We start from the raw sequence: 27,104 nt of genomic DNA, 5'->3' as shown, positions 1-27,104 counted from the left end.
TCCCTTTAAAATAGAGATACGAAGAATCAGACATGACCTACCTTTGAAGGCAAGGCGAAGTACATCTGAATCTTTTTAGATTGTTTTGTTCTTATTGTCAGTGCTGCAGTTTAATTTGAGGGTCCATCTATACATGAAAGACTGAAAACTTCCATTGGGAAATTTGATGCACAGTTTAATTATTGGTGAACCCATAAAAGCATCACTGCTGTCTTCCAAATTAACACAATACATTCACACAATTTAAAGATTAAATCTATAGTCATTCAAAAATGCAAAGTCAAATCTGACCCTTCTATAAAGTGAATTTTAAAGAAACATGCAAGAGAAACAAAGAATGAAATAAGATAATAGTGATAAAACATTTGACCTCAAAACTGTTTATTTATTTAAGTAAATAAATTTCTGGATTAACTGAAAAGTTCTTTACTAGAGTGATTATGTTTGGTATGTAAGTAATCATCCCGCACAATGCCAGGCATTGCATAACAATGTCTGTGACATGCCACAAATAAAGCCTGTATCAGTTCTGAAATCCCCGTGTCATGTGCTTCTCTAAGTGGTGCTGAATCCCAGAAACATTAACCACAGACAGGTACCCTGGACTGTGTTTTGGGTGACTGGGGTGTTACGGCATCTCACCACAGAGCAATGATCGGCGCTCTCATCTTTCACCAGCAAGACAAAAAGATACTACACTCTCGAAGGGAGACAGCCACCCTGTGTGAGCCTTTCCTTAATGTGCTGCTGGATCATAAAGCAGAAGAGCTGCGGGGTATGTTGGGGCTGTATTAGGGGCCTCATGGAGTCTGTGCTGTCCATAGAAGGCCAGGCTGAGGCCTACTGGGTGCTGCCCCATGTCCAGGAAAACCACAATGTCCAAGGGACAGTGTGCTTCTGAGACGGATGTAAGAGGAGGCTGCTACAGCCATTTCTCAACAAGGGTGAGCGTCATTTGACCTTTTCCCAGCATCTCCTGAATCTCCTGAACTACAGCCAGATACTCATTCCACTGACAGTACATGGAGCTGTGGTATTCATTTCCAGCCTACACTATAAAAATGCATCAAGACAGGGGTGCTGGAGATATAGTGACCTGTGCCATTTCCTGGGGGGTTTCTGTAGGGATGTTGCTGGCCAAGCTCTGCCTCCCTATAGCTCCTCCTAACTGGTAACTACAATTTCTTTTGTCATGTGTTTTGACTAAAAAAATAACATAATGGCAGAAGATCTACAGATAGATAGATAGATAGATCCATCCATCTAAGTTAGATTGTTTAATCCTTTGTTATTTTCCAGTTCAAGTAGTACCCCACTGTGTTATCCATGTCTAATTATACAAATGGTGGCATCTTTAATTAGGGAAGACTGGCAGAAGAATCAGGTGACCAAATGCTTGTATTTACTCCCACACCTACATGTGTACAACATGCATATTGCTCAAAGCTGTTTGAGGTGTGGTGGCATACTGGAAGCTGTGGCTTTCCAGACTGGACCCAGGTACTCAACCCAGTTCCAGTCGTCTGTAGGTAATCACACAAAACTCATACAAGTCTATGCACAGAAGCTACTACAACCAAACTTCACAATTTCACATTTCACATTTAGACAAATAAAACAAAAACACATTGTGCAGGAGGAATTATGAAAAACCTTTATTTGCTTATATGTGAACTTTCATAAGTTGACTCATTTCCTGCTAGCTCATTTTCTCACTCAGCCAGCCCCCCCCCCCCCCCCCACACACACACTACACTTCAAAAAAATAAATTAAGTAAACTGAGTAGTAATTTTTAAAAATGATCTCTGTAAGCATACAAATCATTATTCTTTGATCATGGCTGGTAAGGATAGTATATGGTTGGTTAGATTTTTTTAATGTATTTCTTGGGGTAGTGTAATGGTGTTCTTGACTCTGGTCTGCTGTGTTGCATAGCTTATGGGAATCTTATGGGAAATTAGTAGGCAGTTAAATACTGAATAGCTTGCCATTTAGCATAGTATAGCTATAGCTATGATATGGTAACATAGTATCCGAGTGACAAACACCTAAAGCTCATATCAGTTAATAACGAATGTAATACCATGTGAGTAAACATCTCACTTGGGTTGATATCAGGGTTAATATGATTTCCATTGTTGACTGAATGGACTCTTAATGTCTCGGATGTACAGTGTGCACTGGTTAAGATCTTCTAGTAAACCTTACAGATGTGTGTTATCACTGCATCACTGACAGCTGACCAATGAAGACATGGCTGGAACCTCAGGTTAAAGACCAGTGAAAATGCTGTCGTGGGTCAGGAGAGACATGTGGCAATAGGAGGCCAAACAAGCTCTGGCTTTTTTTTTCTCAGTTTGATGTGGATGTGCTGACTTGAGGGGAGTTGCTGTCCCTGTGGCTGTAATTCGGGGTAATACCAGCATCCACAGAACAGGACGTGCCGGACTGTAGGAGTTCATTATCAGGCACTGCCAGAGCTGCTGCTTTTCTCATTAGCTGCCTGCACATATACTGCTATCACTGGAGAGTACTGGCTCAGTATTAACTAGCATATCTTTTGTTAATATTATGCATTAAGCATCAAATTTTTATGCCACTGAAGTTTCAATTAAAGTGCCTTTGCTGGAGATTTTCTGCCGTCATTGTCAACATGATGCTCAGCAGTCTGTAGCTGAACTCTTAATTAGAGTTGGATAGGATCTGAATGCATCGCTGAATGCATCCCTAGGAATTCAGTTTGCTGCTCACCATGCACCAGTAGGGGGCGATCACCACCATGCACGGGAATAGTAACAACTGCTTCCTCATGGTCAGTCCAGAAACCACGTCTGAGGAATGTTAACAGGCAGGGCTGGTGGTCCAGCCCTGGGCTTAAAGCCTATGCTGGGAAGGGTGAGCAGAAAGGCCAGTGTTAGAGCTTTTTCTGCCACCATAGACAGCTTGGAGAAGGAGAACCCTGAAGGGGCTGCCATTTCATAGCTGAGCCCAAATGTAACAAAGGACCAGAGCCTTCTCTTTTGGGGGAAGAGGTGCTTCTCAGGGCTGGATTAAGAGTACTAAGTACCCCTGGATGACATGACAGCAAGGAAATGGAGCTGATTGGCAGCTGACCAAATTCAGAATCATATGAAATATATTAGATCTTAAATTAATTTGTGAAAATTCATTAGTGAATGAGACTGGACCCAAGACGTGGTGCCCAGATCCTCACATGGATAACCTAGGTCTGGTGCACCCCCATACCCTGAGGACATAGTGCCCAGAACCCCACATGGCTAACCTAGGTCTGGTGCACCCCCATACCCTGAGGACATAGTGCCCAGAACCCCACATGGCTAACCTAGGTCTGGTGCACCCCCATACCCTGAGGACATAGTGCCCAGAACCCCACATGGCTAACCTAGGTCTGGTGCACCCCCATACCCTGAGGACATAGTGCCCAGAACCCCACATGGCTAACCTAGGTCTGGTGCACCCCCATACCCTGAGGACATAGTGCCCAGAACCCCACATGGCTAACCTAGGTCTGGTGCACCCCCATACCCTGAGGACATAGTGCCCAGAACCCCACATGGCTAACCTAGGTCTGGTGCACCCCCATACCCTGAGAACCCCACATGGCTAACCAAGCTAGCTGCTTCCCCCTGACCTGCTGAGCGTGGCCCCTTTATTGCCATCACCCTTTGGCACATTTCCCCTCATTTGCTAAATAATCCTTGCCCCCCAAGGGGGCATTTGCCTGCACCATTGCCTCCTGTGCCTCCTCACCTGTCACACAGTTTAGGGGTTTATTGCGTTGTTTACTGAATTTATATAGCGAAGGCTGCTGTGATGATAACAAAGAGAAATAGGGCAGGCAGACATGATACTACAGGAGACTATGAAACCAGAGAGTAAGAATTCAGTTTATGATAACGCCATTTTTGAATGTGCTGTACAGAATGTAGTCTAATTTTTAAGAATGAGAAGTCTGCATTCATATGTACGGGGAGTTTTGGAAGTTTGCCTGACTATCTTGTGTATAAAACTCTCCTGGGAAGCTATCCAAACCAAGACCTGCATTGGTTTGGGTTCCTGTAAGAGCCTGGAGTGGAGTTGCTCTAGATTGGGTATGCGTCTGGGGTTGCCAGTATAGAATTACATTAATTTCAAGAAATATCTTCTGTACTTTCAGGAAAGAAGCCACAAATTAGCTTTTATGAACAGTATTAAAGCACCACCTAGAGGATTTGTGTTGATCAGCTGTTAGGGTAGCTGTTGTAAATGGCATAAGGCTTAGAGATTATTGAAATGAAATGATCCTTTATTTGCCATTTACACAAGTACATTGGGGGATCACACTCCTCAGCCTCCCTGGTATGGTCTATTCGGGGGTTCTGGAGAGGAAGGTCTGCAGGATTGTCAAACCTCGGATTCAGGAGGAGCAGTGTGGTTTTCGCCCTGGCCATGGTACAGTGGACCAGCTCAATACTCTCCGCAGGGTTTTGGAGGGTTCATGGGAGTTTGCCCAACCAGTCTACATATGTTTTGTGGACTTGGAGAAGGCATTAGACCGTGTCCCTCGGGGAGTCCTGTGGAGGGTGCTCCAGGAGTATGGGATGCCGGGCTTCCTTTTAAGGGTCGTTCGGTCCCTGTATGACCGGTGCCAGAGTCTGGTCCGCATGGGCGGCAATAAGTCAGACTTGTTTCCAGTGAGGGTTGGACTCCGTCAGGGCTGCCCTTTGTCACCGATTCAAATATTCACATTCCCAATCAATACACAAGATAAATGTAAAGTCAGTAAGTTCTTGTTGTGTTGCGTATGAATTGTATTTATGAGCTACAGGGTCTACTTATGTTCCTGAGAAGGAGAGCCTTAAACTTTCTGCAGTTTTCTGATTTCCAGACAGTTATGAATTAAAATCCTATGGTTGACACATATCCCTGAAAAAAATCCATTGGATTTACTTAGTTGGTGTGGACATTGGTACCACATCAATGGTTTGCTTTACCAGTCCTATATACATTTGGTTTGCTTCTACCCTAAATTAAGTTAATAAAATGTAATTTAATTGAATAAATGATCAATGTTGATAATCCTACATTTTTGTTCATTGTTCATCCAGCATGTTTTGATCATTTTAGCTACATACTTTCATCATGCGTGTCACCCCTTACGCATTCGAGCCTCCGGTTTCCTCCCTGGTGTGGCCCTAATGATGTGGCCATGCCTGTTAATCATTTGTCTCACCTCTCGTTTCAGCCCTTGTGTGGATCACTCCAGCTGCCTCCCGTTTGCCCCATTGTTAATCCTGTCTAAGAGTGCTTCCCAGTGATGTGCTCCCCAACCCTGTCATTAAAGTCATTCTGTGAAGGTGCTCTAGTGCTTTCCCCGTGTTCACCTGCTTGTGTGACCCCTCGCAGTCTGCCTTGTTTTGCCCTGTTCCCATGTAAATTTGAATAGAGCCCCTTGTCATTCACCTTTGTGCCTGTCCTCCATTTTCTTGCTTGCAGGACACACCAATGTTACATGTATGTTATTTGATCATATAATTTAAAAATGAGTCTATTCCTTCTGTTTTAATGGTTTAAGTGTTAGTTATGTTGGTAAAAATGAATGTTGATGGAAAAATTGGAAAATCAAGCATTTCATACTACACAACTGCAAGAACAAATATATTATAAAAACACAATGTTACATCAGTTTAACTGAACAAAAATCCCAGTGTGCAGAACAGTCCTTTGAATTCAGGCCAGTCTGTGAGGCTGTGTGAACACAAACAAACAAACACACACACACACACACACACACACACACCCCAACACACACACACACACACACACACACACACCCCAACACACGCACGGACACACACACACACACACGCACAGACACACACACGCACAGACACACACACACACACACACACACACACACACACACACCCCAACACACACACACACACACACACACACACACCCCAACACACGCACGGACACACACACACACACACGCACAGACACACACACGCACAGACACACACACACACACACACACACACACACACACACACCCCAACACACGCACGGACACACAGTACTGTTACCTCATACTGGCAACAGAGAAGAACAACAAAATGCATTAGATGTATATTGTTGTATGTGTGTGTGTGTGTGTGTGTGTATTTGAATGCCTGAAATAAATGGTGAACTTCCAGCGGAACCAGGGGGACAGTGAGAAAGGAATATAAATAAATAAAATACAACAGATTACTGGAAATACTAGCATTTGACATTATCTAAGCTAACTATTTGTTATTTATATTAATACCAGCTAAAAACATCTGACATTAATGTTTCCTGATCTGGCCTAAGTAGTTACCTATGTTGCATAAGCTTGCTAGCTAAGTAACAGGAAAAAGGCTTTTGGAATTTGGCCCATGGATGACACATTTTGGAAAACCTGGTTTATTGGCTTCATCTGGAAAAATACAATCATAGCTGGAGGTTGGAAGTGCACTGTGTGACCTGGGACTAAATGTGAAAAATGCAAGGAGTAAAAATTATCATCAGCACCTTGCCCCCCACCCCCACCCTTATAGCAGCTGTTATTGAAAAATGAACTCACAGCCCAACACTGGCTCCATGCAGTAGGGGGCAGTGTAGCAATCCCAGAAGTCTCACTAAAGAGGTTTGTTGGTGACATGATTAGGACTGTCGCCATTGGCAGGGCATTCGAGCCCCACTACAAGCTCTCCCCAGCCGAGCCGCTACACTAATAAGTAAATGAGCACAATACACATGTTGACAATTACAGTGTTGTACGACAATGCAGTCTTGCATAAAGATGGCAGACATCCTGCCATCTTTATGTAAAACTGTCTACTGTGTAGAAGCGGGGCTATCTCAATGAAAATGTTGTGCTGTGACTTTATGACATTATACATTAATTGCTACTGTTGTTAAACAACTGAATATGCCTCTGCAACAATGTTATATACTACATTAGGCCTACCCAAAGAAAAGTCATATAGGCTTAATATATTTTTTGTACATGCATTTGCATGCAAAACATAGATATATCCTCAATGACAAAATGAAATTACCTTAATGATTTTTTCAACACAGAGCTAACTTCTTTTTTATTGGTAGTACTGTGTTTTAGTGCCCTTAAACGTAATATTTACCACTGTGCTACATGCCCTAGTTCATTGCTTTATTTAATTCTCTTCTTGCCAATCTCCATCAGATTGTCTGGCGCTACAATGGTGGTCATATCGTGTTTATTTCCTCCTCAAACTACGCATTCACAAACAGTGTAGTTACAGCCATTTTCAGCCATCGAAGGGGTGTCTCATGTACAATTGCACTGTATTGCCACAATTTTATACACCGATATATTATTCTACTTATAATATAATCTCCAGCTTAAACTCCTGGTGAGAAACTGGAAGTTTATCATAAAATGTTGATATTTTCTATTTGTTATAATAGCCAGGACATGACAGAAAAGCAACAAAAATGAGAAAATACTCAATTTATAGTTAAGTTAACATTTTCATGCTGTACATGCTGCTTCCGCCGCAACCTCAGGCGATCGCTTCCAAAATCGTGGTGACTCATGCGGTGCACGTATAGCTGCCCAGGAAGAAATCCGCTGCAAAACCAGTTAAAATTAATATAGAACCTAATGCAACGTAATAAGGAAATTAATACATTTTATAGACCGGGTTAAAACCGTTGCATTTCCTACCCGTTTTCTCCCCTACCGCCCCTTTCTCCCATCGCATCCCCACGCATGACAGCGGTCGCTTCGTCAGCAGCGGATTTTGGGATCGTCGCATGATGGAGCCCCATTTATTGCTCCTATTTCTGGGGGTTTTCTCCGTTAAACTCGTTGGCATGCAGGGTTTGAGCACAGAGGAAGACCAGTCTCAGGATCTCGAATGCAAAATGAAAAGTGTCACCGTGTCGGCGTTGCCTTTCTTGCGGGAAAACGATCTGAGCATCATGCACAGTCCATCGGCCTCCGAGCCTAAGCTCCTCTTCTCTGTTCGGAATGATTTTCCAGGAGAGATCGCCGTTGTGGACGACCTGGAAAACACCGAGCTTCCTTATTTTGTATTAGGTGAGTTTGTATAATGATGAACAATGCGATCGATTCCTTTTCTGTATGGGCCCTTGTATCCCGCAAATGCACCGCATCACTTGTATTTCTCAAATTTATTTTCAGGAAGGTCTCGATGGCATGATTTACATTTTGCTGCACATCGCGCTTTTCTTAGTCGGTTTTAAGATGTATTGCCTTAAAAAACTCCACTAGGCTAATAAAAATATTTAGTTTTCCGGAAGATGTCAAAGATTGTAATACTTGTTTTTTTTTTTTTAAACCAATATTAGGTGTGATGAGCTCCATTTAACACTAACAGTTCATATAGACAAGGAATCGCAAACCATCGCTAGACAAGTATATATATATATATAAATCATATATATATACATATATATATGATTTACTTTACTGTTTTCACGTCACACTGTTTACAAGTTTATTAAACGTAACATTTAGTACTTTCCTTTATATATTAGTATTTTATATATGTAATCAGTGCATGCTCTTTACCTCTATTATTTGTTTGGCAACATAGTTATATTGCATACTGTACATGTAATTTACTACTGTGTAGCTGTCCATGGTCCTGATGTGACAATTCTTCATATACAAAAGCGTAAAATCAAAACGTCTGTCGAGGATGACGACAGTGCTTTAAAGAAATTTGAAATCACACAGTAAACAGCGAGAAATGCAGTAGCTGAAATGACTTTGAAATTATTGCTGTGCAAGAAGTTTCAAAAGATGTGTTTGACCACGCTGCCTTGCTTAATGTTGCTTAAAAGAGTATATTATTATGCATAGACTTGTGTGCATAAATCATCACACAGGAACATTTGAAATGCAAGTGGGCAGTCTGGTAAATTGAAGTTTCTTTTTATTGGTTTTTAGATTTTGGTTTATGTATAAGGTAAAGATGTCAGTTAATATAACACTAAAACTGCACTACTAGTCCAACAAATTGCCACTAAAGTAATGTGCGAAGATTCTTAAGTACATCACCATTTTACTTTTACCTGATTGATCGCTGTGAGGTATAATCCTTGAATATGACATTAATGATCCATTAAAGCAGTGAAGAACTGGTATAAAGACCAGAAACAAGACGTTAATTTATACGCAAAATCCATTCCCTTTTTAAAATAACAGTGAATCCAATGATTAATCTTCATCTTATCTCGGATGGCTCTGGGTGTAACAGAGTGCCCATCCTGGGTAGGATAACAGCGCACACACTTACCCTCACACAGTATGGGGAAAGCAAAATTACCAGTATGGTTTAACTGTATGCGTTTGGATGATGTGAGGAGACATGAATACCTTTGTAACTTTGTAAAAAGGAAACAGTCGGTTTTAGGAAAAGAATGTGACACATCCTGAAATGTAATGTCATCTATTAGCAATGTCTGTATTAACCTGTACAAGTCCCTCCACTACTCACTGCTAGAATTGGACTGACGGAGACCATGTTAAATAGCATGTCTGTTGCGTCCATAGAGGTTATTCCTGTTTATCAAGAAGCAGGCACAAACTTCATCCTGATCAAAGAACCGTACTTCTTACAGGTCTTATCAAACATTTATCCAGTAATTTATTGTTATTGGATATGTGCCAACAGGAGTGAGAGAAATTTATAATGATTTCACAGTACAATGGGTAACAGGTTGACGAAGGAACAGATTACAAGTAACAAATACACAATCGGGGTCACTAATTATGACAAAGATTATTGCGACCCTTTATGTACAATATGGAATTGCTTAAATTGGATTTTGTCTTTTCAGTAGCCTGACATGTGCTGTTTGAAAAAATTTATATTTTGACAGTTTTGAGGTGAGGTGATATTCAGGTGATATTAATGTTTTATTCATATACAGAAACAGATAGTAACCCAGCTGTGGACATTGAGGGAGATGTATTTTATGCTTTTAGGATTCCCAGGGGGAACATTCTTACAGATATGCCATAAAGCACAACTTTATGGGATTTGGGATCACCTAGGTGATGTGAATTTTTCAGTTCAGTGCAGTTCAGAGAAAGTTTTTAGCTTTTTCTTTTAGCACATTAGTTAGTTCACTGATTAATTGTGGTTTTGATGTTTAGTATATCAGTTCAGTTAGGAAAATGTATGCTGTTTAGGGTTAAATCTGAATTATTCACCCTCTAACACATTCAGGGATATTCTGAATAATTCATAAATTAATCAATTTATTTTGACTCTGAGTACGCCAGCTGAGAGATGAGGTAGAGTGGCAATTAAAAAAAAACACAAGCAAACACAACAATTATATCTATTAATCAGTAAACAGTACAGAATGTAAACACTTTATTACTGAAAAATCCTGCATCAGTCAGGAAAACCTTGGGCGGGGGAGTCAGGCTGAGGTAACAGGGGGTTGGAGGGGGAGAAGAGTCGAAGCCAGGGGCGGTAGCAAGGTCGCAAAACCAGGTCTGTCCTGGGAGTGCTGGTTAAGGCAGGTACATGTACAGACACTGGGAGATTGGTGCACACGCTCAATGGGAATGAGATCAGGGAGAACCCAACTCCACACAGAAGGGGGATCAGGGAGAAGTTTCACATAGCTACACACAGAAGGAGGAACAAGGATAACCTGCACACAGCTCCACACAGAAGGAGGAACAGGGAGAACCTATGCACAGTTCCACACAGAAGGAGGAACAGGGAGAACCTGCACACAGCTGCACACAGAAGGGGGATCAGGGAGAACCTGCACACAGGTCCACACAGAAGAGGGAACAGGGAGAACCTGCACACAGCTCCACACAGAAGGGGGATCAGGGAGAACTCGCACACAGGTCCACACAGAAGAAGGAACAGGGAGAACCTGCACAAAGCTCCATACAGAAGGGGGATCATGGAGAATATGTACACAACTCCACAAAGAAAGGGGAACAGGGAGAACCTATGCCCAGTTCCACACAGAAGGAGGAACAGGGAGAACCTGCACACAGCTCCACACAGAAGGGAGATCTGGGAGAACCTGCACACAGGTCCACACAGTAAGGGGAACAGGCAGAATCTGCACACAGTTGCACACAGAAGGGGCATCAGGGAGAACCTGCACACAGCTCCACACAGAAGGGAGATCTGGGAGAACCTGCACACAGCTCCACAAAAGAAGTAGGAGCAGGGAGAACCTGTACACAGCTCCACACAGAAGGAGGAATAAGGAGAACCTACACACAGCTCCACATAGAAGGAGGATCAGGCACTCAGGGGAAAACAGGGATAAATGGAAATAAGTCAAACCATTTCTCACACTCAGGGACCCGGATAGACTGTTTGAGTAGGCTTGGCAGTTAAGAGAAACCAGAAACAGGAGTGAAACTCTGGGGCACAGGCCACGGTACACCCTAGATGGGATGCCAATTTATCTCAGGGCACCCTTTTGAACTTCTGTATTTTGTTAAATCTTTAACTATTGACATTTAGAATTGAAAGTAGTGAACCAAGTATGTAAAGGAAGAATTTGGAGTCAGCATGTAGAAAGTTAGAAAAGCTAGATTATATGAGTGGAACATTTCAAATGTGATCTACTGTAGGTTCTTCAGGAGTTGTGCAATTCATGGAGCAAATGGTTCTTGAAATTAAAATGTCACTCATTTAATTTTTTTTAAAATTTTGTATCCATGCATGGTAAAAAGAGTGAGTTATTTTGGGCCATGTACAGCACTGTGCCAAACGCACACGCACACAGACACACACAGATAGATTACTATACGCAGTCATGCATCACATAACGACAGAGATATGTTCTGTGAAATGCGTCATTAGGTGATTTTGTGGTTGTGCAAGCATCATAAAGCATACTTACACAGACCTAGATAGGATAGCCTACAGTAAACATTTTTATAAGTTGAAAGAGTACACTCTAAAGTATTGATAAAAAGTACATAGCAAATACATAACCCAGTAACGTGGTTGTTTATTATCATTATCAACTATTATGTACTGTGCATAATTATATGTGCTATACTTTTGTATGACGGGCAGCATAGTAGGTTAGTTTACACCAGCTTCACAAACATGTCAGTAATGCATTGGGGTACGACATTATGATGGCTTTCAGTTCCATTATAATCTTATGTGGTCCGTCATTGACCAAAATGTCATTATGTGGCGTGCGTGCTTGTGTGTGTGGATTAAGTTTATATTATATCGTGGGGACCAAATTATTCTGCTGGGGGACTTCAGTTCTCACATGGGTAATGATAGTGTAACCTGGAAGGGTGTGACTGGGAATGTTGAATCTAGACTAATCTAAATCTAAACCATTGAGACAACAGTTACTGATCATTGGCACGTATTCTAATGTTAAATTGTATTGTATTTGGGTAAATATACGCTTACTATCCAGATAAATAGCTTTCATCATATTTCACATTTGCACAGTACTGCACATTGTTAAATCATCATAACATGTGGAACCTAATCTGTTGTTTTGTCCAAAAATGAATTTTGAATAGAACTGGTTATGGCATCCAGTGGCATAAAACCAGTGACTCCCAAAGCCACAAAACCCTGTACAAGGGCAGGTTTCAGGCTACAATTGAATGTTCTGGAGCCAATGACCAACACCCATCATATAAAACTGAACCCAATCTACTACTGAAGTATGAGAAACATAATTACTCCTTATAATTAGTGCTAATTGAAGACTGGAGCAGTGGAACGTAAGTAAGTGTATACTGTGTAGGTCAAAGCATGACTGCATTGTCTCTTTTTTTCCTTTGGATGTCAGAGAGTCATGACTGATGCAGAAGAATTCCAGAGTGAAGGAATGACTGAAGGTTTTTTTTTCTTGGTGAGAAAAGGTTAACTACAAGCTGAATGTTAGTGAAAATAACTTAGATATTATTTTCACAAACTGTAAGGAAATAGACAGATTGCCTCAGTGTACAACACCAGTGCCTCATGCCTCTAGGGTTGGGTTGAATCCGGTCCAGTTCTGCTTGTGTGGGGATTGCATGTTCTACTTAAGCACTGTGGAAAAAGTCTTTGACAATGTCTGACAATCAGTGTATTGCCAGATATTCAACACCACAAAATATTTGATTAAAGGGAACTTGTAAGAAGAAAGGAAGCAAAATTTTGATACAATGCCTCTGAAACTCAGTACAGTGGAACCTCGGATTACGAGTAACGCGGTTTACGAGTGTTCCGCAAGACGAGAAAAGATTTTTAATAAATTTTGACTTGGAAACCGAGCAAGTCCTGGTTTACGAGCGCCAAGTATCATCAAAAATCATATGGCACACATGCGCTCCTTGTTTTTCTTGTTTTTACGTGCACTCGGCTTCAAAACAGGAAACGCATGCGTGCGCTTCTTGTTTTGATGCTGAGTGCACGTCATCACAACTGAACCAATGGTTATTCACTTTCTCACCCTGTGGAATTGTGGGTAATCGTCTCCCATGCTCGGTCTCAGTCGGCATGCCTCACTCGTATAGTCAAAATTTAGTAGAAAAGCACCACCTGAATAAGGGCGTAGCAGTGCGAGCGATGAATCTGTTTAACGACAATGCAATGTCCACATTTTTGCGAAATCGAAAAGGAGGCAATAGAGGCTGTCATTGGATGGGTTCCTTGTTAAAGTCGCACAAACAGAAAAAGATTCCAGTGAGCCAACAGATAGCAGTGATTCCGTTAATTATAGTGAAAGTCGTCCTACAAAATAACCCTCCTCATATGAGTTTCCATTATTTCTAATGGGAAAATTTACTTTGATATACGAGTGCTTTGGATTACAAGCATGTTTCCGGAACGAATTATGCTCGTAAAACCAAGGTACCACTGTATTTGGTTACAGCAGTTATAGTATCACCAATGGCTACGGCACTTACTGTGGTTATTGAGTCTAACCAAGTTTTATATAGTTACATGGTGATACTTTGGAGGAATTTTGGCCTAGTTCTCCTTATATACAAAACTGCATTAAATCACTGACATTTTTTCTAGTGGATGGCAGCATATTTTGTTTATAAATGTGATCCATGATATATTTGGTTGGTTAGAATAAGCTAAGAAAGATGACAAATATCATTTATGCACCTATCCAATGCTGCATAATAATAATAATAATACATTTATTTTATATAGCACTTTTCTAGATACTCAAAGTCACTTTACAAAGGCAAATCTGGCACAAGGCTGGGGCAAGCAAGGAACATTATGAAATAAAACAAGATTGTTATATGGGATGCTGCACGCTGCACGCTGGCTGACCCTGCGCTCTGACCCCCCAGACATGCTGTTACCTCTTTTTGTCTGTGTGTCTCGTGGAGAGCAAGATAGGATTGGCAAAAAGACAATTTCCCCATGGACATCAGTACACTATCACTATTCTTTTTTATTTTAAAATGCCCCTGCTTTAGGTAATAAAAATCTTAATTTTGATAATATCTAATTATGTTTTGAATGACTGTGTAATTTCAGGGATTCCCTGTGGCAGGTGCCTGAAATGAGCTGCATTTTAATTTTCAGTATCTATTCGTCAGGTGGTACCAGGCTGTCCTCTGAACAGTCAGTAGGCACTTTTACTTTCATCGGCTTGACACAAAACTGACACTCCCCTCCAGTTTGAGAACCTCGCCTTCCAGATGACGACAGTGGTTGTCTTTATGAGGAACATGAAGTAAATGGGCAGAGTGAATTATATTTCAGCATTTTTCATTTGTTTATTCTCTTTGCTTTGATCCTACTACCTTAAATTGTTGATATCTATTATTATTAATTTTTGCCTGAGACTGTTTTGCTGGCAAAGGAACCTCATGAAATATCAGTATCAGTCTTAGTACCTTTAGATAAGTACAGTCCTGCAATGAAATTGCTGAAATTATTATTAATACTTATTTGCTCATGGGGTCACCAATAAAATATGTATTTACATCAGTTTCAAAGGCTAAGATAATAAACTTTAATTACAATGATTAGATGGGGCAGGAGCAACAAGCTTATTTACAGAACTGTGGACCACAAAAGGGCAAATAGTTAAAAACCAAACAGAGGCAGCTGAAGTCAAGCAAATCAGAATAAGAATCCAAATCTGTTGTCCAATTACAGGTAGAAAGTCATAAGGTTGACCTGTGTCAGGTCCAGGTCAAATAATTGAATCCAAACCAAAGACTCAAAGCAAGAAAACTGATGAAGCAAGCAGGAGTCATATAAGGAAAACAGATCATAAAAGATGTACTCTGCATAGTGGATACCTCAATACTTCATGAGGAAGTCAGTGAAAACCAGGTACTTTTATAGGCCAAGGAATTATGTTAATGAGCTCCGGGAAGGCGGGGCTGGAGCCGACTGGGTGTAGCTGGATGGATGTTTGGCATTTAAATGAATAATTGATCATAGATACTTTCAAGACATGAAAAAGTTCTTTTAAAAATATGCTGTGCTATATAAATATACATTATAAATAAATATATAAATAAACCATGCATCCATTCATCCATATTTCTGCCTATGCGGTACAGGATCAAGTCAGTACACAATAACTATTAAAAACACTCCTTAAGCAACTCTTTTTACTGTAATTGATGGTAATGAAATTGTGATCCCCTTTCAAGAATTGCTACCCACAGGACACCTTCTTCACTTCAGCGTTTAGCCCCAATGTGTGGTGCTGTATCTCTTCCCCTGTGCTGTCAATAAATGCCGTTTTTCCTGAGGCACAGTCCACTGCCAGCTAATGTTTCCATGGCAACTGTTTGCTACCTTCCTTTTTGCCTCAGCTTTATTCTGTGGAGTGGCTGGCACTCATGCCGGAAGGCACTTTCTCACTGTTATTTCCTATTGATGAATTTTTAGAACTTAAATACAGCATATATTGCACTGTCACAGTCTCTAATATATATGTTTAAATCATAATTCCTCAGTAGTTACTGTTGGTGTGCAGTATGCTTAACTGAAACAAATGTTTATTTATATAACGTGTCCTTCATCTCTTTAAATAGCTTCAGTTTGAAAATAGAGAGAAGAGTCACATGTGACGGTTTATATTTAATGTGCGTAACTAGGCACACAGCATCTTTTGTAAGAATCACTCTGGTAAGGCCAGAAAAGAGGAATGAGGAAAGAGATATGACATGGTGACAGGATTGGGGGAGAAATGAGAGTTTTATTAGGGACGGCATTTTCACTTTTGGTGAGGATGGTGGGGGTCTCAGACACAGGGGTGCGCATCAGGATGAAATGGAACAAGCGATTTATAGTGCAATCACATGAGAAACAGGTGAACCATGCCCCCAGCTGCCTTTATTAAACTCGCATAAAGAAATTCTATTAACTGTGTGTTAATAGAGAAGCAGTGAGTATTAATAGAGGAAAAGTATGATATCCTTAGAAATTATTTAACAATAAGAACACAGACCATTTAGGGAGAATTCTTGTGGCAAAATTTACATATCAGTATGAAGAATCCATTCATCCATCCATTTTCTGCCTATTTATCTTGAACTGGGATGTGGGGGGGGGGACGGGTAGTCCAGGGTGATCCTACCCCAGCCAGGAAAGGACACCAGCCTGGGGTACACCCCGGATGGGATGCTGTCACAATAAAACAAACCACAAGAATTAACACTGTTGCTTTCAAACTGCAGAAAAAAGCTTGGAATGGAAATCAGTGGGCTACACAGGGAGATTTCAACCAGGTACCGGAATCTGTAGCACAGGATTTTAACAACATCAAAGTTCAGTGTCACTATGCGTTTGGTTTGCTAGCTCAGTTATTAGCGACAAGCAGCTGGTGAGATATTTGGTGTGAAATGGCTTCAGCTGCTAACAACAGACAGAAGTAAAGGTGGCTGAAACTTTAGAAAAGAGCCAAAAAATCCTTATCTTAGGGTGTGAAGCTTCAGGTGACCCTAACAAAGATATTTAATTAGTTATGGGCTTATCTATATCTATTGTGCATGCTGTGTTTGTTTATTTTGTTTGTTGGTTGTTTATTTGTGCCATATTTTGGCCTGAGGATGCAGGATTTCAGTAAAGTGAAATATAAGCGTATGTTTGATTTATGAATTTGATTTATGAACTCACTCTAGGACTCCAGCAACCAAAGCTATGCTTACACAAAATACACTGATCAACAAGTAATACAGGTAATAAATTGATTAAATAAGATAACGATAACATATTTCTTAGTTTACATAGGCATAAAATTAGCTGTACTGGCATTATAAACTTCTGGCTCCCTTTGGATTCCCAGGTTTTGACAACACAACTGGTTTCCTTGGAACCTTACCATGCTGTTTAAGAGAACATTTCAGTTAGCCCAGCCAATCAGCTTAGTTTAGGAAAATATCCAAATAAGGTAATGTATTCTGCATGCTTTGCTGATTCTTGGGGCTGTCATGGTGGCTCAGTGGGTCATAAGTGTGACCTCAAACCTCTAGGGTTGTGACTCTGATTCCTGTCTTAGTTATGTGTGTGTAATGTTTTATCTTTATACTTTAATAAAATATTATGCCAGCAAACCGTAGTCTTTGTGCTCTCACATACTGATGAGCAATGTGCTGGCCTTCACCACTACAGTCGTGCTTTAATCCACACACACACACACACACACAAACTCCAGTCCTGCGGGGCCAGAGCCCTGTGTAGCTTAGTTCATTCCCTGTTCCACCACAAATGATTCAGCTCAAGAACTGTGTTGTAATTAGTACAAGGAGTTGAATCAGGTGTGTTAAATGAGGGGAAACCCAAAAATGTGCAGGGTTCCAACCCCCCAGGACTGGAGTTTCACACCCCTGATCTAGTAGAAAGGTTACCTAGCAAAAGGTTTTGCTAAATAACATGACTTTTTTTTAAAAAAATTTGATAATGCTTTTAACGATGACTGTCAGTAAAGTTGCTATTGTATACAGAGATTCAGATGGGATGTCTTTGTATACAATGTCACCCTATTTATGGTCTAAAGTGGAAACATGTGAAGACTAAACTCTGGATTGGCCACTTTTGGAAGGTCTAGCCCCCACCTGAGGTGATAATTTCATGACTAAACATTATGTAGGTTTTACATCAGACTTTTGGAGAGTGAGGTCACCCCCTACAATTGAGTGTGATGTGTTGTTTTGAATGCTTGGTTTGAAATGGTCAAAAAAGTCTTCATATTCATATCTTTAAGTTCTTTTTAAGTTTGATGTCTTGAATTTATCTTTTATGAGAGTTGGGAACATTTACTTGTTTTACATTTTTTTAGGAAATGCTTTTTTAAGGATCAGAGGGCAGGGTCAGCCACTTCCTGTAGCATTCAGGGTTTTGGGTCTTGTTCAAGGGCCTGAATGAGAAATCACTTTGCCAACACTGACATGTGAATGGGTGACTGTCTGAACATGAGCGCAGAACCATACACCACTCTCTTTTATTTTGTTCATTTACAGCAGTGTTTCCCAATCTGGTCCATGAGGACCCATATCCATTCCAGGTTTTTGCTTCTTTTTACGAACCCTCTCAACGGATCTGCTTTCTGTTTATTTTTAATTTATATCTATTTGTTAAGGAAAACAGAAGTGTGTGATCCTAACTGTACACTGCTCCTAGCACGTCTTTCTGTGTTGTGGCGGTAATCTGGCAGGTATTTTAAATTGGTCAGTCAGTGGAGGTGAGAAAAAGACCAAGAATTAGTTAAAAAGCAGAGAAAGCAGGACATACAAATGTTTTTTTTTTGTCAGACAGTAAGGAACTAGATACATGTATAGGTAATATTAGCTTAGTATATGAAGGTTAATGTTTCTTGGACCACAGAACTACATAGTGCATGGCAGGGGAAACCATGTACCATCAACATAAACTTCCATGCCACACAGAGAGACAGGGCCGGGGAGAGGCATGCAGAAAGCAGTGGCCAGACAGGGACAGGGAGAGGCATGCAGAAAGCAGTGGCCAGACGGGGACAGGGAGAGGCATGCAGAAATCAGTGGCCAGACGGGGACAGGGAGAGGCATGCAGAAATCAGTGGTCAGACGGGGACAGGGAGAGGCATGCAGAAAGCAGTGGTCAGACGGGGACAGGGAGAGGCATGTTGAAAACACTGTCAAACATTCTGTGAACAATCATGCTTCGTCTTTCCCCTTTTACCTAAAATGCCCTGGACTAATTATAATCATTATTGTAGATATTGAAGACATCAATAATGGTATTTTTTATGGTTATGCTAATCAGCCATGCTCTACTGATCACTTCTTGCATGGCCATTAACATAAATTTGTGAAGTGACAATTAAAATTCTATTTCATATTGAAAATAAAAATAACTGTCGTGCTATGTTGGGGATTTGTGATCATTATGGTTGAAAGAAATATTTAGAGATTCTTTAGAATTTGTGTCACCTCATTTTTTACATTGACACAGACAAAACTTCATGCCCCATTTTCCCTCACTATTCAAGAATGATCTCTTGAAATGTGAGATTCAATACTCCTCCAAATAGTGAATTGTAGCTGCACCTGAATACAGCCAGCACAGAGACAGGGTCAAGAGCTTTATTTAGTATCTGACTGAGCATTAGAACAGCTAAGCAATTCTGAATGTAGAGTGATTGTTGGTACCTTAAATGGTGGTCTCAGCATCACAGAAACAGCCACTCTCCTGGGATTTTCACACACTACAGTGAAGAAAAACATCCAGTTACTCACAGTTCTGTGGGCAAAAACACCTTATCGATGAGAGTGGTCAGGGGAGAATGGCCAGAATGGCTCATTACAGGTAACAGGAAGGTCATAAGTGCAAAAATAACAGCTTAGTACAATAGTGCAAGTGTGCGGAAAGGAATCTCTGAGCACATAATTTGTATAATTTGTATATGGTCTGGAAGCTAGCTGGTATTAGCTAGTTGTACCTAATAAAGTGGCCATGTATTTGAGATCATGTTGAACATAACATTAGTACTATGACATCCCTCATAATTAGCAAGAAGTTGCAAACACCTTCCCCTTGAACAAAATTATTTCTAATCATATGACTGAAGAATACAATCATGATTCTAAATTTAACAAGTCAGACTTGAGGCCTCCCAGCAGTTGCAGATTCTATCAAGGGCAAAAAGGTCAACTGCCTTGGGTGACATGTTCCGAGGGGACACTGACTTATCATACCACAGGCATCAAACCACTCCTGGCTGATGACTTTAACTTTTGCCTCTCCCCCGGTTAACAATGGTTGGGTTGGGTGGGGGGAGGGACTACAGTGAGGAATTTGGCTCCGATTTTGCCCGGGGCACCAAGCATGCCACTGATTAATTACATCTTAAACACATCCAGTATGTTTACATGTACACTAAGAAAATGATTCTGTTAGTCCCATTGAAATCGTACTAAATCGAATTTCTCTAAGTCGGACTAAGACACCCAGATAATGTGATTGGGAGTCGATTTATTCCTGCATGTAGACGTTTAATCGGACTCAAACTGGCCTAGGCGCTCTGCACATGCTCCACATCCCGGGCTTTGACCTGGAAGTAACAGAAGAAGCCGGTACATAGAAGCATAGGGGAGGACGTACAGCACATAGGGAATGTACAGCGCTGTAAAGCTGCCCAGTTCACCGCACTGGGTACTATACTTTTGGTATATCAAGAAGGTACCAAAAATACAGTGCTTCAAGGTGTTGGTTTTCCACTGGCATGAAAACTGGTGTCGAATGACATCACAACACGAGGCAGGGTATTTTGTACTGAAAAGGCTTTTTCTTACCTGTACAACCGGTGTCAGAGCTTGGTCTGCATTGTCGGCAGTAAGTTGGACTCGTTTCCGGTGAGGATTGGATTCTGCCAGGGCTGCCATTTGTCACTGATTCTGTTCATAACTTTTATGCCAGGGCATTGAGGGTGTCCAGTTTGGTGACCTCAGGATTAGGCCTCTGCTTTTTGCAAATGATGTGGTTCTGTTGGGCTCATCAGACCGTGACCTTCGGCTCTCACTGGAGCAGTTCGCAGCCGAGTGTGAAGCGGCTGGGCTGAAAATCAGCACCTCCAAATCCGAGACCATGGTCCTCAGCTGGGAAAGGGTAGAGTGCTCTCTCCGGGTCGGGGAGGAGGTCCTTCCCCAAGTGGAGGACTTTAAGTTTCTCGGGGTCTTGTCTTTCGGGGGGGGACTCAGAGTAGAGCTGCTGCTCCTCCGCATTGAGAGGAGCCAGATGAGGTGGCTCAGGCATCTCGTCAAGATGCCTCCTGGACGCCTCCCTGGTGAGGTGTTCCAGGCATGTCCCACTGGGAGGAGACCCAGGACATGCTGGAGAGCCTATGTGTCACGGCTGGCCTGGGAATGCCTCGGGATTCCCCCAGAAGAGCTAGACGAAGTAGCCGGGGAGAGGGAAGTCTGGGTTTCCCTGCTTAGACTGCTGTCCCCGCGACCCAACCCGGAAAAGCGGTAGATGATGGATGGAGGGATAGAACTTACGAATGACATAGCGTTAAGAAGGCTTCAGGAAACTCATCCCAGATCCCAATTAAAGCTTATGTCATTTCATTTGTCCATGCATCCATTAGTATAAATTTTATGTTTTACATCTGTGATGTAATAGGTCACCCAGAGAAATCCCAGTGCTAACAAGCTGAAAGGAGCCATATAAATAAATCGATTCCCATCCTGTGCATGTATACTGGGACAAGGACTGTAGTCCAATTAATAAGCATAGTCGAGCTATAACCATAGCGCAACTTAGCTGTGCATGTAAACGTAGTTTATAAAACAAGATGTCCCACTGGGAGGAGACCCAGGACATGCTGGAGAGCCTATGTGTCACGGCTGGCCTGGGAATGCCTCGGGATTCCCCCAGAGGAGCTAGACGAAGTAGCCGGGGAGAGGGAAGTCTGGGTTTCCCTGCTTAGACTGCTGTCCCCGCGACCCAACCCGGAAAAGCGGTAGATGATGGATGGATGGATAGATGGATGGAGGGATAGAACTTACGAATGACATAGCGTTAAGAAGGCTTCAGGAAACTCATCCCAGATCCCAATTAAAGCTTATGTCATTTCATTTGTCCATGCATCCATTAGTATAAATTTTATGTTTTACATCTGTGATGTAATAGGTCACCCAGAGAAATCCCAGTGCTAACAAGCTGAAAGGAGCCATATAAATAAATCGATTCCCATCCTGTGCATGTATACTGGGACAAGGACTGTAGTCCAATTAATAAGCATAGTCGAGCTATAACCATAGCGCAACTTAGCTGTGCATGTAAACGTAGTTTATAAAACAAGATGATTGCCTGTGACCATAAGGTCACTGATTCAAATCCCATCCTTTTCAGAATAGTCACATTGCCGCTGAGCCCTTGAGAAAGGCCCTTTACCTCCCAGAATGCACCAGGGAGGGCTGCCAGATAAATGGTGGACCCTGTGCTCAGACCGCAAGCTTCAAACTCACTTGTGTATGTCTCAAAGGACAGCAAGATAGCATATATAAAAACTAAAGATTTCCATTACACTTGTGCAAAAGGCAAATAGAATTTTATTCTTCATTAAAAATACTGTAGACATGTATTTATAATATGTTCTATACTTTACGATCTCACTTTTGTTATTCTCCTTTAGTTTTATTACCTGTACACCACCTAAATATCATTATGTATTTGTATTTGTATAATTGTGTATCCGTTATGTTTTTTACAACTGCGATGTAATAGGTCAATCGGAAAAAGCCCAGTACTAACAAGCTGAAAGGCGCCTTATCGCCACCTACCATAGCAGAGTCACACTTCAGTCAATAAAATCGATTGAAATCGATACAAATTAAATTTCTTTTTACATACGGATGAAAGCTGTGGATTTCACCAACATAGTAAAAGCTTTTAACCATAATCAGTATGTGCTCTTCATGTGATTATCGCTGGAGTCTTAAACACTGTTGTCACTCACTTTATATTAATTATTATTTTTCATCGAAATGTGCTTTGTAAACAGAGGAACACCAGAAAAGTCAGAGAAGAAACATCTACGTTAGTTTTGTCTTTTTCCTGTTGTGATCAAATGAGAGGTTTACAGACATTTGAGATATGTCCGCCCCTGCTACCCTCTATGGAAAATGAGCTGAGAGATTAAAAAACTCTAAAGAAGCTGCAGGAAGGCTGAAGGTCCATGTAAAAGTGAACATTCATTATCATATAATAAGGCTATATCTTGTTGTGAAAATCAAACCAAGAATATTTGGTATCTGAGCACAGTGGGATTCTGCAGTTATTGGTCCCCTAACCCTGACCCTTCTCCACCACACTGCTCTTATACTCTCATCTGTATTGCATATTTTATGATACAATAGATATATAAGATCGAGACAGAAGCTTTATTGATCCCAAAGGAAATTGCAAGCTTTAATTTGGTTTTATTAAGCCAGTATTATTCTGTCATCTGGGAATATCACCAAATTCTTTAAATATCTTTATTAAATACATCTATATTGCCATAACAACTGTTCACTTGCAGTGGCGTACCAAGAGGATCACTGACCAGGCACTTTGGCATAGTCCGAAACTAAGAACATCGCTCTTGTTGGGTTATAGGGTTCCTGTGCTTGTGACGTAAAAACACATACCCACAATGTTGCCAAATTTGCCAAACAAAAACAAAATACTAAACCTTTAATTTAAAACTCTTTAATATATTTTTTTTTTTTACCAGATTCAGAAAATCATCTTGCAATTTGAGAACCACTAGCCAGCTATGAGCTCACTGAGGTCTCAATCTATGTCATTTTTTAAGAGCTAAAAATGAATTTTGAAGCTAAATATTCACCTGAATAAAAAATTGGGCTAAGTAACATTTCACATAAATAATTAATTATAAAAAAAAAACAGCTTATGAAGGGGACAGTATCAATAATGTGATTGACGAGAGTCACCCCCCACCCCTGGGTCCCGGACCTACTGTAACTATTTTACAAACCCTGGCCTTGGCCCTGCTCCCATAGAGTACTATATAAATAACTATATAAATCACACATCAAATTTTAAGCATTAAATTTTAGTATCATATGTAAAATAGCAAGGAAAATATGATGTGAGGGAAATATGTTGGCAATCAATAGCAATGATGGCATCTGAAAATGCTTGTTTTTTTCCACTATATAGAAAATATTCAATATTAGTGGGTTATTGGACCGAGGGTGTAGCTTTGGTTTCTACATTGTTATGGACCAAACTAGCCCCGACACCCCCTGCTTCTCTAAACTCACAGAAATCCCACCGTATGATAGCAGGGAATCCAAACACGGAGCAGACAGAAACCAAATACACAAAGCCAAAGTGATGGTCAGGAGCCAGGACAAGAGTCAGAAGGCCAGAAGGTCTGTCCATGGGGTGCTGGGTAAAGCAGACACTCCTGCAGACGCAGGGGAAGCTGGACACACACTCACAGGACCAGGTACTAGGGAAATCAGGCTCACGTGACCACATAAGAGGAGAGACCAGCACCCAGGAGCTAGCAGGGCAAGTAAGTCATCCCTTCTAGCAAGGGATAGACCACTTAAATTGGATCGGTAATTAACACAAATGGTCCAATGACAGCTCTCGGGAGGAGGGAGATGGGGTGCGGGGCATGACAGCAGTGTGGGATCAGAGACCGACCTTACATCCCTATCGTTCATGCCCGAATCTACACCCTTGTGTTGAACTTTCTGAGGAATACACAGCTCTTGGAAGGCTGTTAATAATTTCTTTTTGGAACCACTCCAAGAATTAAGAAACCTAGCATTTGCAAAATACTTTTTATGCCATGCTTCTTATTATCAACTACAATATCATAAAATCCAGACTGAAATATGGGGAAATTTAAATGAAAAGCAGGGTATTCACATCAATGTGACAATACAATGCTTTCTTTAGAAATACTTGTTTTCATGCATGGTCTTTTACAGACAGATATGTTCTTTGGCTAAAATTGTACAATACTAAAATCGTGGCTGGTGATCTGACACGACTGAGACATTACTTAACAGGGTTTAAGCTTAAAGTGTATATATCAGGCACAAAAAGGGGAACTAACTAAGACTGAGCCTAAATAAGACAGAACAACAAACTTCACAAACCTAGGAAATTACATCCCCACACTTTTGAAGCCTTGAATATGTCAGGCCAATTTATTATGTGTACAGTCCCGTCAGTGTTAGTTGAAAAGGAAAATTTCATATTCACCAAAAAAAGGGAAAATCAGCTCATAACTAACAGTTTAATTTTCCTGTAACACTCAGTGAGAAAAGAAGCACTATTGTGAGATGTAGTTAAGCCTATTTGGCCTATGTTACTAATCCGGTACTAAAATCTATTAAAGTATCTCCAGAATAATGTAAGGAAAATAATGATTGGGTCTCCAGCAACCCTGTCCCTATTCAGCTGAGCATAGCTATCCCACAGCAGACTTCCATGGGACCTTGTTTTTGGTGCCAAATGTAGTTGGCCCATCATGGCCTTTATTTCCATCAAAAATAGTTGGGGAAGATTGGGCTGTGGTTAGTCTGTCATATTGGGCCCATTATATTTAGCACAAGTTTCACAGCAGTTTTGGACCACATACATACAGCATGAAAATAAGATCACATAGCAGCAAATGAGGAGTATCCTGTTAAATAGGTGCATTGTGTTGCATATAAAAGTTGACGAAATGTTCAGATTTCAGGTGGACAGTCCACTTTTCTAGCCCCCATCCACCCCACTGTTGCGTGTACTTTTCACCCATTTGCCCTCATTTGACAACTGCTGCACACAACAGAAGCCAACACCTATAAGAAATGACAATAATATGATGATGATGGCAATGTTAATATGGAGCTCCCTGTAAGCTCTGTTACATTGACATGGACGTCTTTTCAATGTCAAATCTTAATGTTGATGAGATGTCTGGAAAAGCCATCTATTCAATCTTCTCAGCTAGCTTTCGTTGGGTGGGTAACCAGAGGCCCATAAGCAAGCCCCCCCCCCCCCTCCGTGAAAGCAGCATTGATATGCAGTAAATCTTTCTTTAAATGTAGTTCACTTCTCACCCAACATCAGCCTGTGATTTGTGCTTCTCTTGTGAATACGTAATAAATCTGGATATCTGAAAGCACTGTAAGATTTATAATCATGCACCTTATAGTTTGCTTGTGTTATAAATGGATTATGTATTAAATTCACATGATCATTTTTAAAAAGGAACTGTGATCTGCCTAATGCTTTACATAGTTTTGTTAATGTAGCTGCTGTTTCACTATAACCTTTCACCTGTAATTGACTGTAAGCATTTTAGTGAATGATCAGAATCTGAATTTTTATTCTGAAAATACAAAAAGTACAAGGAATTTTTTTTGGTGCAGGAAGTGGCATGAAAATATGAATTAAACATATATTCAAGGCAAAACAATAAATAGAATAAAATTGAGATAGTGAAATAGGAATAAGATGTACAAATAATAAATAAACATGTAGACAAATAAGGGTTAGACAGCGAAATGTAAGTTCAAAAACTTTTTTTGTTTTGTTTTAGTATTTTTTGTTAATCTGGTCTGTGTCATATTTCCAATATGAACATATTGTGTGTCAGTCATATTTCATCCATCCATCCATCCATCCATCCATCCATCACTTATCCAGCACAGGGTCATGGCCCTGTATAACAAACCAGGATTTCTTACTTAGCTCAATAACTAGTGAGATTAAAGGTAGTTTGGGCCAAATGTAAGTGAACAAAGATAAAGTCAATTTGAACTGGGCTATCTGGAGTAGTTTTGTTTTGTTACGTGTTTGGCTTTATGAAATGTCCTTTAGCATGTTTCACATGCTTGGTTGGTTGTTTACTCACTTTTCTTGGCAGAATTGGTACAGTTCAACCAAATTTGCTGGTTTTCTGCCACAGACTTTTAAACACAGTCCACATAATTTCAATGGGGTTGAGTTCCGGACCTTGGGAAGCCCGTTCCAAAAACTTAATGTAAGCCTGACTTAGACATTCCAAAACCAGTTTTGATGTGTGTTTAGGGTCATTGTCTTCTTGGAACACCCAAATGTGTCCAAGT

The 27,104-nt window shown here is 40.8% G+C and overlaps 1 protein-coding gene and 1 long non-coding RNA gene across 5 annotated transcripts in view; one reads left to right on the top strand and one right to left on the bottom strand.

Moving 5' to 3' along the window:
• The first annotated feature begins 7,566 nt into the window (after positions 1–7,566).
• astn1 (astrotactin 1) overlaps positions 7,567–27,104 on the top strand; it is a 119,397-nt gene continuing 99,859 nt past the window's right edge. For all 4 annotated transcript variants that reach the window (XM_023819082.2, XM_023819081.2, XM_023819080.2 and 1 more), the window contains exon 1: positions 7,567–8,111. In XM_023819082.2, coding sequence (XP_023674850.1) covers positions 7,826–8,111 — 286 coding nt within the window. In that variant the 5' untranslated portion in view covers positions 7,567–7,825. The remainder of the gene's footprint in view (positions 8,112–27,104) is intronic.
• Positions 16,218–26,478, bottom strand: LOC111847674 (uncharacterized). Its single transcript, XR_002839148.2, has 2 exons — positions 19,668–26,478; positions 16,218–16,665 (listed from the first exon to the last, which is right to left on the bottom strand). It is a non-coding gene; the product is annotated as an uncharacterized lncRNA (long non-coding RNA).

The sequence above is a fragment of the Paramormyrops kingsleyae genome, chromosome 21, assembly GCF_048594095.1.
Source record: "Paramormyrops kingsleyae isolate MSU_618 chromosome 21, PKINGS_0.4, whole genome shotgun sequence".
In the NCBI taxonomy this organism is placed as follows: Eukaryota; Metazoa; Chordata; class Actinopteri; order Osteoglossiformes; family Mormyridae; genus Paramormyrops; species Paramormyrops kingsleyae.
Note: the sequence above shows the minus strand (reverse complement) of the source record. Positions and strands in the feature narration are given on the sequence as shown.